Source organism: Melanaphis sacchari, unplaced genomic scaffold (genome assembly GCF_002803265.2).
Source record: "Melanaphis sacchari strain LSU unplaced genomic scaffold, SCAv2.0 Contig92_pilon_pilon, whole genome shotgun sequence".
NCBI classification, from domain to species: Eukaryota; Metazoa; Arthropoda; class Insecta; order Hemiptera; family Aphididae; genus Melanaphis; species Melanaphis sacchari.
In genome coordinates this window covers 370,782-387,139 of record NW_020271656.1, presented here as the reverse complement: position 1 = coordinate 387,139, position 16,358 = coordinate 370,782, and the positions used below count along the sequence as shown (strand labels likewise).

At 27.2% G+C, this 16,358-nt stretch overlaps 3 protein-coding genes across 3 annotated transcripts; 2 read left to right on the top strand and 1 right to left on the bottom strand.

Annotated features, from left to right (window-relative positions):
• Nucleotides 1-4,029: 4,029 nt before the first annotated feature.
• On the top strand, nucleotides 4,030-7,818 carry LOC112602948 (dnaJ homolog subfamily C member 16). The gene is made up of 12 exons (XM_025351324.1): nucleotides 4,030-4,178; nucleotides 4,259-4,325; nucleotides 4,398-4,558; nucleotides 4,626-4,759; nucleotides 4,834-4,980; nucleotides 5,042-5,225; nucleotides 5,308-5,842; nucleotides 5,910-6,169; nucleotides 6,239-6,466; nucleotides 6,536-6,743; nucleotides 7,344-7,490; nucleotides 7,584-7,818. The coding sequence occupies exons 1-12, from the start codon at nucleotides 4,030-4,032 to the stop codon at nucleotides 7,704-7,706; spliced, it is 2,343 nt and encodes a 780-aa protein (XP_025207109.1). The 3' UTR covers nucleotides 7,707-7,818.
• Nucleotides 7,819-8,020: 202 nt separating this feature from the next.
• On the bottom strand, nucleotides 8,021-10,028 carry LOC112602947 (60S ribosomal protein L18). Its single transcript, XM_025351323.1, has 5 exons — nucleotides 9,919-10,028; nucleotides 9,755-9,841; nucleotides 9,467-9,673; nucleotides 9,283-9,406; nucleotides 8,021-8,254 (listed from the first exon to the last, which is right to left on the bottom strand). The coding sequence occupies exons 1-5, from the start codon at nucleotides 9,919-9,921 to the stop codon at nucleotides 8,109-8,111; spliced, it is 567 nt and encodes a 188-aa protein (XP_025207108.1). The 5' UTR covers nucleotides 9,922-10,028; the 3' UTR covers nucleotides 8,021-8,108.
• A 2,523-nt stretch (nucleotides 10,029-12,551) lies between these two features.
• LOC112602952 (serine/threonine-protein kinase RIO1) lies at nucleotides 12,552-15,946 on the top strand. The gene is made up of 10 exons (XM_025351328.1): nucleotides 12,552-12,779; nucleotides 13,396-13,544; nucleotides 13,666-13,888; nucleotides 13,951-14,202; nucleotides 14,612-14,798; nucleotides 14,869-14,987; nucleotides 15,051-15,154; nucleotides 15,239-15,444; nucleotides 15,516-15,764; nucleotides 15,839-15,946. The coding sequence occupies exons 1-10, from the start codon at nucleotides 12,742-12,744 to the stop codon at nucleotides 15,944-15,946; spliced, it is 1,635 nt and encodes a 544-aa protein (XP_025207113.1). The 5' UTR covers nucleotides 12,552-12,741.
• Nucleotides 15,947-16,358: the final 412 nt, after the last annotated feature.

Genomic DNA, 16,358 nt, shown 5'->3' with positions numbered 1-16,358 from the left:
TGATTTGTATAATATATACTCGTACTCTACGCTCCTGTGTTCTTTTGACCTAAGCAAAATCGCAGAGTGCAGCATAAATGACGCGTCAGTAACATGTATATCGTTACAGTTACTTCCTTCGCCATTTAAAAACCACCCTGAAATTTACTTGAAAATAACAAAAAAAAAAATTTTAAAAAACTAAAATGAAAGGTATGTTATTTAACACATGTTACACCTTGGCTATGTAAAAACTTTTATGGCGAAATCTTTATTTGTGTTGTCACACCACTGTGTTTTAAAAAAAGGATGAGAAACTGCTGCAATTGTTAAAAAAGGATCAATAAGAATAGTAGAAAATCTTTTTAATAAGCTATTGTATATAATGTCTAATAAAGGGCCATTTACGATAAAATTTACTTTATTTCATGTTTGAATATTTATTGATAAGTTGCAAAATTGAAAGAATTAAAAACCCAAAATACATGCTTTTGTCATCCTGTAAAATATCCAAACAAAATACCAAGAGGTTCCATTATAAAAACATAGTCGTCTAATCATTATGTGTCCGATTTGTTTAAACGAATAACGTTTAAATCATCACACATTCTTAAAAATATCCCAGGATTATTTTTTTAAATGTAACAATAAATGTTTGGTCGAGTCAAAAAAAGAATTCCACCTAGTCTCATTGGGGGTTTTTAGATAGACACCCAAGTATTTTTTAACAATGTCTCCTGAGTAGACCGATTTTGTTTATTTCATAGAGCTGTGCATTTGGCTTGGCAATTGTCTGTCTTCTCCGTTTTTTAAAAAGTAACAAATCACTATGTCTAGTGTCACTTCCAATGTCGCATATATTCACTGCATTTTTAATATCCTGTGACATATTATAAATAAAATTATTAATATACCATCCATGAAACTGATGAAACCACCTAGTTATGAATTTAAAGTATAACACACATTTGGTGGTTATTTTGGAGACAGTTAAATTAATATTATTTTAGATTTTATTTTACAAGGTTTCATTGGTTATATGTATTTTAATAAAAATCAGAAAGTAAAATTTGAATAATATTAAAAAAAAAGTTATTTTATGATATTTCATTAGCCCTTTTCCTAAAGACAGTTAAAATATGTATTTAGTTTCAAATTTTCCCATGAAAATTAATTTTGTATTGTAATAAGAAAAGAAATATCTACTTAATAATAATATTACTATTGGTGAAGTAATTTTGAAAAATAATAATAATTTAGGTAGTGATCGGAATATTTACATTTGTTGCAATTAAATTTAACGTATGAGCAGCGCATCTATGATGTTAGGGTAAACTGTAATTAAAATCATCAGAAAAAGCATTTTCGTTAAAAATATCAGCAATATTGATCATTATTTCAGTATTTGTTTCTTCTTAAATCTCATCAATATTAGATATAGTATCACTGTAGTTGTCAATATTTATCTTTTCCAAAAATTCTGAAATTGTGTTAATAATAATTAATAAGTAATGATATATAAAATAATTTGAGAAGATAAATTGTTTTTAACAGCCTAATAAAAAAATTTAAAATTAATACATTGATCATTTTATCAATAATAAAACTAACTTATAGTGAGTATTAACCTTTATTTAAATTTTATTTTTAATCGTGTTATAGGTACCTACAATCAAATTATACCTTTATAAAATGTGTCTAAATTCTATGTAGATAAATTACATAAATCTGGTAGATTATTATTTATTTGAAACTTTTAACAAAATTTGAACCATTGTCTGTAGTTGTATAACGAGACATAAATGCTTTCCCAGAAAAGCCTTTTTAAATTAGAGTTTTAAAATCAAAATGATCAACTATGCTAAAGGGTATAAACATACATTCTCAATAACGTTTTGGACTAAAATATCAAGTTCGTCTAAAACAAAAAAAATTAAAATGGTTGATTACAAGTTAAAAATACCTAACAAAATATTTATTTGAATAAGTTCTAATTTTTACCTTGACTTGTACAGCTCTTTTTAACTGAACAAAACTCTAATAATGTAGGTTGGTTTAGTTGATTATGATTATATTTTGTTCTTTTAAAAATAGACAGTATTTTAAAATTAATTTACACATTTTGAAAATTTCATTGTGTATGGTAAAATTCATAAAATACATAAATAAAAGTGTAATGTCTCCACAGATAATTTTTTTGAATTTTAACAAAATAATTAACATCGTTATACATCGTTAAAATGCATAATTTCGTCCAAACTAAAATTAAGAATAAATATAAACAATAATTGTTGTTCGTGTATGTTTTAAATTTTTTAATCCCAGTATAAACTGTTTACATGTATCTATAAAACATTTTATTAAATTTTAAAATCTTAGCTATAAAAATTTAAGATTTTATAAACTTTTTACTATAAAATACTTAGATATATAATATAGTTTATAATTTTCGGGAACTTAACAAATTTGGTAAAAATTTTAAATTCAAACGCATATTATAAAATAAAAATGAGACTTTGTATTTTTATAATTTTATACAATTATAAGAAAAACGTATGAGAAATTTTTTGTTCAATTTCAAAGAATTTTGACTCGGAAAAATTGTTATGCCTATAAATAGCTCAGAAAGAGTCAAAGTGTATTGTCGAGTAGGGGGTCTCTGTAAATAGATGTATATGTTAAATTTGAATTACCACGCATAGAAAATTATAATATAAGCATTTGATAAAAATTTCATTTATCCACGATAATTTGTTTTTAAATAAAAATAAAATAAATCAATCTTAGTTTGGCATAAGAATTCTCGTTTTCTCTTAATTTTTTGTTTCTTTTCTCCGATATTTTTTTTAAAATACTGGTGTCTACTTTTAAATTTTACTTCTTTAAAGTGCCTACGTCCAACTTATCGTAAACCAATACTAAATACATACAAAAAAAAAAAAACATACGGACATCATAAAAAAATCAATACATCCACTACGTCGCTAAAATCTAAAAAATGAATTTGCCTTTAAATCCGAAGCCCGTGGGAATTATATACAGGAGTAGAGCGACAACACGATGATAGAAGGGGCTTTTGACGCGTGCAAACACGTACAGTTATTTCTACTGAAAAACAGAATATTAGAAACAGTGTAAAATACATTCGCAGAACATAGGTATAGTCACATAAACCCATTAACCTGCAAGTATGGTGGGGACGGCGTTATTTGCCAGGAGAGTCGGTTTACGGGCCGACAAGATTTAGTCAGACCTTGGGTGTAAATCATAGAGCTTTCAACAACACCTCATTGGCTCACTCACTACCACACATTTATACCGTCATTTAGATTTCGTTATTTTTTTTTTTTTTTTTTAATTAAAAAAAAAAAACACTAAGAATATTTGGTTAATAAAATTTGACGCACTAACCAATTCGCGGTCAAGTCATTCAAACTCTTCCATTTCAACGAACTGTGCAGGGCTGTACTTACGTCAGATGCTCGTCACAATATTATGATCAAAATTCCGTGATGATCTAGAACAATCTATATACCTAACCTGCGCTTAAATTTTAGATCTCTTGAGTCCCCGTTCATGGGGGCACAAGATATAACGCCACGACAAATCAAAATGTAAATTGTAAATTTAGAATTTAAAATCGTCATTACGTTGACTCCGCCATTCCTGTAGTCCGTGCCGAAGAACAGGGACAGCCGACAGCCGACAGGCTCCGGGCGCATAGGTGTTATTAATTTTATTTATCTATGGGCGCAGAGTGATACGGAATTATTGAAAAACGAGAATACTCTACGGTCGGGTGGCGGCCGGCCTGTTACCCGTATCAGTTTGACCTTATCTATAAATGTAACATAATCGGATCCGACCAGTGTGGTCAGTAGTGCAATTATTGAATTTTTATCAACAATTTTTTGTGTATTATACTGCCGAGTACTTGCAATTTAAAAAAAAAAAACATTCGCGATGTAATGAGAGTATGAGACAGTTTTGAGTATCAAATCATAAATGTACAAAATGTCGTGAATCCAGATTTGTGCGCTCCCCACAAAAATGAAATGGCGGCTGATTTCTATTGTGCTATTCGCAATCGTATTGACGGCACAACCCGCCACCCAAGATCCGTATGCCATTCTTGGTATATCAAAGGCCGCATCGTTGGCTGAAATTAAAAATGCCTACCGAAATCTGGTGAAGATATGGTATGCCTTTTCAGTAAACGTTAATAAATAACAAGACATTGTGTAGACGTTTATAGATCATTTTATTTTTATATATTCAGGCACCCAGATAAGAACAACCATCCAGAAGCTGAGACCAAATTTATTGAAATAACAACAGCTTATGAAGTACTTAAATCATTTTTATTTAATAAATGTTATAAAAAAATTGCGTATTATATCATTTTTGTTATGCTTTAGGCATTGACAAACCGAGAAAAGCCTGATAATTATGCTGCACCTCCAAATAGTTTTTCCAGCAACTTTAATCAATTTTTCGACTTTGACATGGACAACTTTTTTGACAACATGCATCATCGTTATACTTTTGAATTCTTTAGAAAATTACAGATAAATTTGGAGTAAATTATTTTACAAATAATATGAATTATGTCAATTATGTAATAATTTTATTTTTTATTATTTCAGTGAATTTAATTCATTAATGCTAACAAAAAATAGCAAAAAGCTTACTTTAATACTGTTTTATTCAGAATATTCTCTTGCTTTCCTTAAAGCACAATCTGTTCTTAAGAAGGTTATTGAAGATGTTGTACCAATTGGTATGTTGACTTATTTAAATAAATTTTATGTAACAAAATTAAAGCTGAGTAAAATAAATATTTTTAATTTCTAGGAGTAAATTTTAAAACAATGAATAAAGATATGGAACCTTCAGCATTTTGGAGAGCTAAAGGAGTGTTTATTCCTCATTTAGTGTCAGTCATAGATTCAAATCTCATAGTTTATCAAGAATCTTTTCAGAGTGCTGATAATATCATTAGTATGTATCAAAAATATATTTAGTTCTGTAAATACCTTGTTTAATAATAATTTTTGTTTAGATTTTATTAGAAAGAGTTTACCGGTCAATCTTATACCTGAATTCAACGATGTTACTGTTGATAAATTTTTGAACACTTGGTCTGCTGATAATCATGTACGTGCATTAGTTATGCAACCTGGATCTCCTTTGAGAATACGCTATGCTTTAATCGCACTTGAATATCGAAACCATATTAAATTTGGGTAATTTTTTTGATATATACCTAACAATACTATCTAGTATCTACTTATTGTGATAATTTTGAATCAATTTAATACATTTAAGGTTCATGAATATTGGACTCTATGAATGTCGATCAACACGAGACCGGTATAAAGTACCACATGACAAAGATACTCTTTTAATATTGAAAGAAAATGTTAAACATCCAGCTGCACATCTCTCAATGGCATACATACCGATGGTTGGTTTACGTGACCTAATGGAAAGCAATAAATATTTGACTTTACCTAGGCTATCTTCACAAGATGTTTTTGATACTCTTTGCCCAATTGGTCAGAAACAGTTTTGTTTGGTATTGGTGTCTCGTAACACTCCTAACCACGAGGCTCATCTACAATCCATCAGGCGTTTTGCTCAAGAAGCACGTTCTATTTATCCTGACAAGCGACTTGCCTTCATGTATGTGTTTAGAGAAAGACAGCCACATTTTATTAATTCATTAACTCAAGGTAGTGAAAGTCCAAGTGAACCTTTACTTCATATAGTCCTGTTGACTAGGCTCAATAAGATCATGGTCAGTTATAAATGGCTTTTGGGAGATGACTATAACAATTGGGCAAACTATGATTTGACTAAAGTAATATATATTAGTTTTGAATTAGTATTTTTAACATTTTATTAACAAAAAGTAAATTATTTATTAGGAGAAACTAACTGGAGTTTTGAATGCACTGCTTGGCAGTAAGACTGCTTGGACACTGAATAATGAAGCTCATATTGGTGTTGTATTAGATGAACATGGTCAGAGTTTATTAGTCCGCATTGCTGCTAGAGCTCAACAGCATATCATAACTATGTTTTATACCATGGTTGATATGACCATAAACCATGGGTTATTTTTTATGTACATTGTGTTTTTGATGATCGGAGCAATGGTGGTCATGTATTTTGTGTACATTCTAGTGTATGTCAAAAAAATAAATATATTTTGTAATTATGGAACATTTTTAATTTCTTTGAATCATTTTTTTAGGGATAATGAGATAAAAGAAATCAATAAAAAAGTGGATAAAACCAAAACAAGACCATCTCAAACAAACAGACCACGTGAACTTAAGCTTCATGAACTAAGAGCAGAAACTTATAATGGATTAGTGCGACTTATTAAACCAGGCTGTCGTACCATTATACTGTTGATAGACAACAGCTCTGCTCTTTTATTGGCTCGACAATTTTACCATACTGTGTGGCCATATAGAAAGTTAGTATTACATATACACTATCTTAAGATATAATTATTTATTACAAATTTTAAAATTTGATGTTTAAGGAATAAGTCATTAATGTTTGGATATTTAAACCTTGACCGTTCTCCATCCAGAGACTGGTACTGTGAATTATTATCATTAAGCCTTACAGACACAAAAAAAAGCATACACATTAATACACGGAATTGTGTGGGCACAGTGTTATCTTTGTGTTCACTAAAAAAATATTTTTGCATGTACCATGCTAAACACCCAGAATCTTCGCGACATGTATGTATAAATTAGTTTATTCCTATCTTATAACATGGTGGTTGGGTCAACATACATTTTCATGCTATTAGTTAACACTTCTTTAGTGTACATTACTCTCCCTATTTCAATATTTGACAGGATAAAATCACTGTATAACAATTATTACAATATAACTTGTTAACTATACGCTTAAACATCTATGCTATTTGTTTGGTAGGGGTTACTATCACATAAATTAAGTTTTTACTTAATTTTAATTATATAATTAATGTATTACTTTTATAAAGATAATGCAGCTTTAACTAGTTAAGTTTTAAGATTGTTATTCTTAAAAAAAAAAAAGAAATTTTATATAGTAGAATTTTGTTTATATAATAATCTTTGTAGTTTTTTATTCACATGGTGTAATAAATTATGAAATTAAAAATGTTGAATTCAGTGCTCTTACAAAACTTTCAAAAATGTATACAAATAATAGACCATTAATAATGTTTATATTAAGACTAATGGCTTACTATTGATTCATTAGTCATTTAATATATAGCCTAGCATATTTTTTTTTTATAATATATCATTTATGATACGCAGATATAATATTTAACCTATATTTTGTTGTAGAAAAATGATAAGTGGAGAAGAGTTGGAATGAAACCGCCCAAGAATGGTGGAGAATTTTGGGGTTTTAATGATGAGGAGTCTGATGAAGACAATTACAGTTTTGATGAAGATGAAGAAAGTAATGCAGGTTTTAAACCCATTTTAAAGGCAAGATAAAAATTACTTATTTACACTAGTAAATCTGTTTTGTTCCTTTATTAACTGCCTTAATTTTATGGCTTATATTTTTTGTTTAAGTAGGATAAAGAAGAAGAAATTCGAACAGAAAATTTGCTAGATGGATTACCTATGTGGCTTGACAGGTTGTTTGAAGGCAGCACTACAAGATACCACATAAATTATTGGCCAGACTTCAAGGTATAAAAATGGAAAATTTTGAAAAAAAATATTCTCACATTATTCAATTTTAAGTATTTTTACTGATTTGTATTATTATAACAATTGTTTTACCATATTCTAGTCTTAAATGCATTCATTGTAATTCAATGGTCATAATGCTCGCTTGTATAAGTTTTTGTTTTAAGCTTATTGGTTGTTTTTACTTTTTTTTTCTTTATATTATATTTTATTGTGGTTTTTCATTTTTTGTCAATTTTATAAACCACCCTATAAAAATCAAAATACTTTTGACTTAATTTGTGTTTGTGACTATTTTAAAATTATAAGAATTTAAAATATTTCAAGTGTATTTGTCGACAACAACAGTCCCTTTATTTTCACAAAATATATAATAAAAGATTTATTATAAGTAAAAAGTGAGGATGATTATTTCTTGAAACCACATCCACGTCTTCTACCACGAGCTCGTTCAAACTTACGTCCCTTAGAGCGCACGTATGGTTTAGTGTGACTGTGAGGTACACCTGGAGCTGGTCCAAAGTGTCTGCACGATTCACGAGATTTGCGTTTACCTAAAGAACATGGTATAAATATAAATATACAATAAAACAATAACTAGATAAAAAAAGCAACCATCGCAAAAATAATATATGAAAATTTTTTTAACAAGGAAAACTAATATTGAACTTTTATCTATAACAATTAAACTAATGAGTTAAAAAAACAGATCAATGTTAACTTTATTCTGGAAATGAGTATCGAACATTATATCTTGATAACCAACATGAAACTTAAGCAATAATTATTTATTAATTGGATTTGAATAAAATTCATAAATTAATCAGTAACCAAATTACTAAAAAATAAACATTTAAAGTCACTGTATAAGCATGCATTATTTTAAGAGATTTATATAAAATAATTCAAGAAAAGCAAAATGATAACGGTGTATTCAAAATCATAATAAAAAAAAAATGTTCTTTACTGATACAACAGAAGTATCATTTCACCATGACAAATTATAGTATTTGTACTCTACGATTTAGAGAACCTTTTGATTGTGATATTAATACATTGTTAAAAACTAGAGCATTTTGAACCATCAATTGGATAACGATTTCAGGTAATCACAGTTAACAAATACATAATATATGACAATATTGTTACAATCTTAATGAACTATTAATCCCTAAAAATTAATTTAAATTACTTATGGATTATTTTAAGAATTCTATAACATATAAAAGCTAAATAACCATTCAATTAAATTAAACATTTGGTGGTATTAGATTAAATTAGATGTGTACTTGTTTTATAGTTTATACAGACAATATAAACAGTTAATCATTCATAAGTAGATTTCTAGTAAAAATGGTCAAATTGTTAGGTTATGAATATCAATGATTTGAAATTATAAATAATGCTATTTGAGAATGGAGAAACAGTTGTCTATATTTTATAATAAAACTATATTTAAATAAATCGTAGTTATAAAAATTTTTAATAACACTTCTAGATAATTGAATATAAATTTTCGTTAACATTTTATAAGCATAATGCAATCTTCTGTTATTAATTGATAATAAATGAAAGTTCTCACCTTGCAATAAAACAGTATTCTTGCCAGTTGGTGCTTTCAATGCTAGTTGATCAAATGTAAGAATTTCTCCACCAGCTTTTAAGATACGAGCTCTGGCTCCCGAAGTTACACGTAATGCACAAACCTAAAAATAAAAACTAGTTATGACAATTCTTAACAACAGGACTAGTTGTCAGGGACATACGGTAAGCTTGGGCACTTTGAACAACCTCTTGTCATCAACAATGGTACCAACGACTACTGCAATACGCTTTTCATCGGCAATCTTGGTCATGTACTTGGAAACTGCGCTCAACGATATCGGAGGACGGTTGATGCGAGACATGAACAAACGTCTCAAGACGACTTTGTTGAAATGGGAACGGGTACGACGAGCCAAGAATCGGTATAACTAGAAGGTAGAGGACGATTAATAACACAATATAAAGTAAACGAACAGTAATCAGTTCAATTGAATTAGACTCGTACTTACCTTAACCAACAGCAACAAATACACATCTTTAGACTTGGGTGCAGTCCGCTTGGCCTTATGCCCGCGTCTGTGATCGATATCGATACCCTAAGGGATAAAATAATATTATTTAATATGGCTATTAAGCTACCACAAACGTGGATTAGAACGGATGAAAATCTTACCATTTTGTATTTTCACAGACTCGTTCTAAATGATATTGACGTAAAGACTTTAAGAAAGACACACGGCATACGCGAGTGCCCGGATAAACAGTGGTGAGCAGTGTTGCCAACAATTCACGTACCATGTTTATCAATCGCCGTGATAACGTCCATGCGGAATACACTGTGACCACAAAACGTATTCGTGAAACAAGATATGTGATTTATTTGGCGCTAAATAAATGCTTTAAATTTTACTCAAAATTATCGACACATTCATAATTTCAAATCTTATAATTTCCTTACTTTCGAGTAAATTGATTACTGAATATCCAATGATCCATTTAAATGCCAATTGTGTAGATAATACAAATTAATACATAATATTTATTCATATAATAGTCACGTATTTACAATTTACACCAAGTTTTATCATCACCTAACCTCCCTATACTATTTATGTTAGTTCTATAATTTATATTCTATCATCATATTCTTATTATGCTATACAAGTGAAGAATGTAAATTTTCTTTTAATAAATTATAAAATAAATGTTTGAATTAATTATTATATATTACGACAGTTAATAATGTAATAAAAAATAATGGACTAGGAATTAGAATGCAGTGGTGCCGACATGCAGCAAGGTTTGAACGATTTGTAATAAAAATAAGTATATCAATCAAATGAGTTAGGAGATTCACCTATTAACTATTAAGTATTAAGTATATATAACAATTTTTAAATATATATTCATTACACCAATAACCTATACATGTTATTTTACATTATTATGTATTTAAAAATTATAAATTACCACAAGGTACTTGAAAATATTCTGACATTTTTTCTATTTTTCATTGAATACGAAATTGTTATTTACTTTGTAACACGTAATTCCAAAGTTAGTGAAGTTTTTGGGTTATTAAAATGTTTACAAAAAAGTTCAGATTTTATAAAGTACTTACGGTTAATTTACAACACGCAAAGTTTCACATAAGACGCCGTCGTCAAGGGTAAATAATTACTCTATTAATTATCATGTGATTATATAGCACATAATATTATAGAACAAACGATAATACTTTCGCTGGCCCTACGTCCATACCTACCGCCGTACTGTTACCGACCGATTAATGATATAAGATTTTCAGTAAATAATATACGGTTTATACCAAAGATAGTGTTAGTACGAATTACGGATATAGGTAATACAAACCGCATCGTTATTAAATTACTATTCAATATCGTCAACTATGAAAAATAATTACGTTAAAAATTAAAAATTAAATTATAAGTTCATATGTGTTTATTTTTTCCTGAATAGCCGCCGGCAGTAGAAAAGATTTTGTGCAATGTGTGGACAATTCTCTGCTGTCGTATGATGTATACAATTGGGCTAAATAGCGTAATTCATACAATATACATTATACACATAACAAATCAAGCGATTGCAAGTTGAGCTCCATCACCTTATAAAATATACATAAATACATAATACATAATATATGATCCAAGTTTAATGATTAATCTGCCAGTCTAGTCTCGTTTGCTGATCTCATTCCCGGCATGATGTCGCACGCCACTACCAGCCTGTATTCGCGTTCTACTGGACCCTATTTTTCCAGGAAGGACTTAATCGACTAAACGACTACACATAGATTAGAATATCTTAATTAGTCTTATTTTTTGCAGCATAATATATTCGCACTCCTCAACCATATGTCGTAGAAAGACGAAATAGCACATTGAGAGGTACCTAGTCTGTAGTCTGGATCATAAATTTTAAAAGAAAACATCATTTTTCTTTACAGAAAATATTAAAATACCTTTGTATAAAAATAATGTAAGAATTGAGAATTTACACTTTTTTCTAAAAATTGACCAAAATTGCAGTATTAATTGTTATTTTTAAGCATGTAACTGTGAAAGAATCATAATATAGACATTTTTTACAAAAAGTAAACCGTGTGAAAGATTTGTGTACCTACTTTATAGAAGTAATAATATTCTTTATAATAATTGCTGAAATAAAGTATAAATTATAATTTAATCTAAAAAATGTATAATTATGTTCATTATTGTAATAATAATTTCTAAGTTTAGTGCAATTTTAAAATATTTAATCTAATTATAATTTATAAGTTACAAATACCAGCTATACAGTTCTATTGTAAGAATAGGTAGGTACTGTTAAAATTTAAGTGATATTTTTGACAACAATTAATTAAAACTATTATACTACTAATAGAAAAATGCATTTTTAATACAAATTTGTATCATCCTAATGCTCGCTTTAAGAGTTAATTATCTTAATAACTTAATAAAACAAACAAAAATTCATACAAGTTTCATACTAATAATTAATTAAAGTTTCCTTTCTGTATTAACTATTTTTGTTGGAATTAAAGAATAAATTAACAAAAAATCACATTTATTTTTTATGAGCATCTGCAACTTAAATTTGGTCGAAATTCGTTTAAATCACAAAAATGTAAAAATTTCTTTATAGTTAAAAATGCATATAATTTTAATTTAAATACCTAACAGTGGAAAACTAATAAATAAATAATAGATAATGGTAATACATTTGTTATCATATTATGCAGTATTGATAACATTGCTTATACTTTATTTTGATAAAGTAACAACACGTTTTCACGTGCTAATCGTGCTATAGGCAATTATTAGATGAAGTCAGTATTGTGATGAAAATCTACCTATAAGTTATAAGCAATAACTGAGTATTGAGCTTTTCGCGCTCCCTTGTATTTATTTAATATTAATATTATTTTACGTTCAACATTCAACTTGAAAATAACCTTTGTTGACCATTGTCAAAAATGCATCAGTTCAGTGATGCAGAAGATGACGATTCTCCGTAAGTATATATTTTTGATTACAGTTTAACTTAGGAAACATAGATACCGTAAGACTTTTAACTTTTTAAGTCTATGAATTATGATAGATCAATTTTATATAATGTCAATATCATGATTATTCATCAGTAATATGTAGCATATAAACGTATCACTGTATCAGACTTTTACAGCAAGTGTTTTTCAAGCTTAAAATGTTCGAAAGAAAGCATTAAAGTAATTTTTATTTATTTTAGAATTAGACAGTGTATACAGAACACAGACAAATATCAATCCTAGTATAAAATATCACTTAGGTATCAGTCTTACTCAAAGTCATACTTGTATACTGACAAGTTATAATGTAAAAAAGTATTTGGTGACATTTTTTTGGAGGACTTTCATTATAATATAGTTTTTGTAAAAAAAAAAAAAAAATATGCAGGTATTTCTATGCCAAATCCAGCAACATAATTAAACACACTTATTATTTAGTTGTCTTTAGTGTTTGAACAATCAACAAATATTACTGAAACTAACAGCAGATTATAATTTTTAGTACATACAATGTATAAAATAAATGATCCTCTATATACATAATAGTGGAAAAATTATTTAAAAACAATATTATATTTTTAGATTGGTTATCAATGACAAAAATGACATATCTAAATTGTTTGGTGAGATGACTTTTAATAATAATGGGCGTAAGTTAGTAAATGATCAAAATACATATGATACTGATTACTCAGACGATAGCAGTGATGATGAAACACTTTTCGATAATGGTAATTTGTAAAAAATATTTATTTTTTTTTTAATCAAATATTTTATTATTTAACAAAAGAAATATCTTTCAACAAATATTTATTAAATTATTATTAATAATGTTTCATTTTTAATAAATAGGATGTTATAGTAGAAAAGGGGCCAATGAAATTAAAGCACAAATTCAATCTACTACTCCTAATCAACAGAACAAAAATGTTAAAATTAGTGATTACCAACCGTCAGATAATCTTTTTAAAAAATATTTAGATAAAGTTAATACAGATCCATATGAAGGGCCTGTACTTACTCATGAAGCTTCTAATAAACTGATGGAAAGTTACAAAAAAGCTGATGCTATGCGGTATAGTTTATTAATATTTAACAAATTATTCATAGATTTTAATGATTTTTGTAATTTTATAGATTTAGAAATAAAGACAAGTGTGATAGAGCTACAGCTGAACAAGTAATGGATCCAAGAACCCGAATGATACTATTTAAATTACTTAATAGAGGAATGATTGGACAAATTGATGGATGCATATCTACTGGTAAGGAAGCTAATGTATATCATTCAACATCGACTGATGGTGACAAACATTATGCAATTAAAGTATTTAAAACATCAATATTAGTATTCAAAGATCGCGATCGTTATGTTACTGGTGAATTCAGGTAATAAATTAATTAAATAAGTTTATTATTTTATTGACTAAAAATTATTTATTTAAAACTTGATAATTAAATTGCATTTTTATTTGAATAGTATATTAATGTGTACTAATGTGATACTTTTAGCAATAAATATGTATTATTTCAAATAATATAATTTTTTTTTATTTTATAATTTCCTGATTTGAAAATAATATTATTAAGCACTTAATTTTAAATTTAAGCTTTAAAATTAAATATTATTTGTATTTATTAAAATGCAATTTAAAACTTATGTTGTCATTTTTTTTTTTTTTTTTTAAGTTTATTATTTAATCATAAAATATTAATAATTTTGATAACTTTTAAATATTTTGAATCAATTTAAAAAAATTTTCTGTTAAATAAATAAATTGTATTTTTTCTTTAATAGGTTTAGACATGGTTACTGTAGACATAACCCAAGAAAAATGGTACGTTTGTGGGCTGAAAAAGAAATGCGTAATCTTGCTCGAATGTATGCTGCTGGTCTACCAGTACCTCAACCAATTTTATTAAGATCACATGTTTTACTAATGTCTTTTATTGGTAAAGATGGTTGGCCTGCCCCAAAATTAAAAGTATTAGTGATAAATTTATATTTAACATATTTTTCTTAGGTATCTGTTTATAACATTATTATTTTAACAGGATGCTCGTTTAACTTCGTCAAAAGCGTGCCAACTTTATAGAGATTGTTTAATAATTATGTGGAAACTATATAATATTTGTAAACTTGTACATGCTGATCTTAGCGAGTTTAATTTACTGTAAATATATTTTTAATATATTAATATATTATAAACAAACAATTACAATAAATATAATTATAGGTATAATGATGGTGAAATAGTGATGATAGATGTATCTCAAGCTGTTGAACATGAACATCCATATGCTCTAGAATTCCTTCGAAAAGATTGTACAAACATTACAGGTAAATATTTTTATTTTTTATTTTTTTTTTTTTTTGTAAAAGATGATTTTATTAATAATTTTAGTACATTATTTTTTTTTCTAGAATTTTTCCGTCATCATGATGTTGGTACATTAACAATTAAATGTTTATTTGACTTTCTCACTGATCCCACCATCACATTAGATAATATGGAAACATGTCTTGACCGACTTCAAGTAAATATGGCTAATTCAAATCCATTAACAAATGAAGAAATAGTTGAACAAGAAGTATTCAAAAATGCATATATACCAAAAAATCTAAATGAGGTACATTATATAATACATCTAAAATTATTTAAGCATTTGAGCTTTTATTAAACATTTTTTAATGAATATAGGTTGTTGATTTTGAAAGAGATATTAGTTTAGTTAAATCTGGTCAAACAAGTGAAGATTTAATTTATCAAAAAATTGTTGGACTTAAAGATGATTTATCTGGACCTCAAAATACACCGGCAATATTAGAAGATGATGATAGTGATGATAGTAATAGTAGTACATCAGAAAAAGAAAGTATTGGTTCTGAAGAAAAAAGTAAATTTACTAATTCTGCTAGACCTAAAAATGAAGATGCTGAAAGCAAACGAGTAAGATTTTAATACTTAAAAAAAAGTTTAATGGATTAATATTTATTTTTTATGTGTATGATGTATTTATTTAGCTAAGAAAAAAACAAGTAAAAGATGAAAAAGCAGATAAGAGAAAAGTGAAATTAAAAAAACATTTGAAAAAGAGAAAAGAAAAAACAACACAATGCAGAAAAAAATAATTATTTAATTATTAAATATAATTTAATAATTTATTATTAAAGGTTTTGTTAATAAAATGTTATATATTTTTATTCTTATTTTGTCTTTTGATCTATTTTTTTAAATTTCATATACTAAAAATAAAATAGATAAAGATAACTGTACTGTGTAGCTTGTTGTATGAGAAATTTGAAAGATTAATTTTTAATATTATGTTGTAATTTGAATAATTACGCAATTCGTTAGGGATAATATTAAAAATATTTAAACCAACGTATAAAAAAAAAGATGGCTGTGAAAGATCTGTGTACTTAGAAGTAATAATATTCTTTATAATAAATTATGAAATCAAGTATAAATTATAATTTATTACTAAATGTTAAATGTTTGAATTCTTAATGGATTTTAAGAATATTGAAAATACATAAAATA

Coding starts and splice junctions, on each gene's coding strand:
- LOC112602948 (XM_025351324.1), top strand. CDS start 4,030: ATGAAATGGCGGCTGATTTCTATTGTGCTATTCGCAATCGTATTGACG. Junction 4,179..4,258: donor CGAAATCTGGTGAAGATATG/GTATGCCTTTTC, acceptor TTATATATTCAG/GCACCCAGATAAGAACAACC. Junction 6,467..6,535: donor ACTGTGTGGCCATATAGAAA/GTTAGTATTACA, acceptor TTGATGTTTAAG/GAATAAGTCATTAATGTTTG.
- LOC112602947 (XM_025351323.1), bottom strand. Junction 9,674..9,754: donor ATTTGTTGCTGTTGGTTAAG/GTAAGTACGAGT, acceptor TCTACCTTCTAG/TTATACCGATTCTTGGCTCG. Junction 8,255..9,282: donor GAATACTGTTTTATTGCAAG/GTGAGAACTTTC, acceptor CATGTTCTTTAG/GTAAACGCAAATCTCGTGAA.
- LOC112602952 (XM_025351328.1), top strand. CDS start 12,742: ATGCATCAGTTCAGTGATGCAGAAGATGACGATTCTCC. Junction 13,889..13,950: donor AAAAAAGCTGATGCTATGCG/GTATAGTTTATT, acceptor GTAATTTTATAG/ATTTAGAAATAAAGACAAGT. Junction 15,155..15,238: donor AGATTGTACAAACATTACAG/GTAAATATTTTT, acceptor TTTTTTTTCTAG/AATTTTTCCGTCATCATGAT.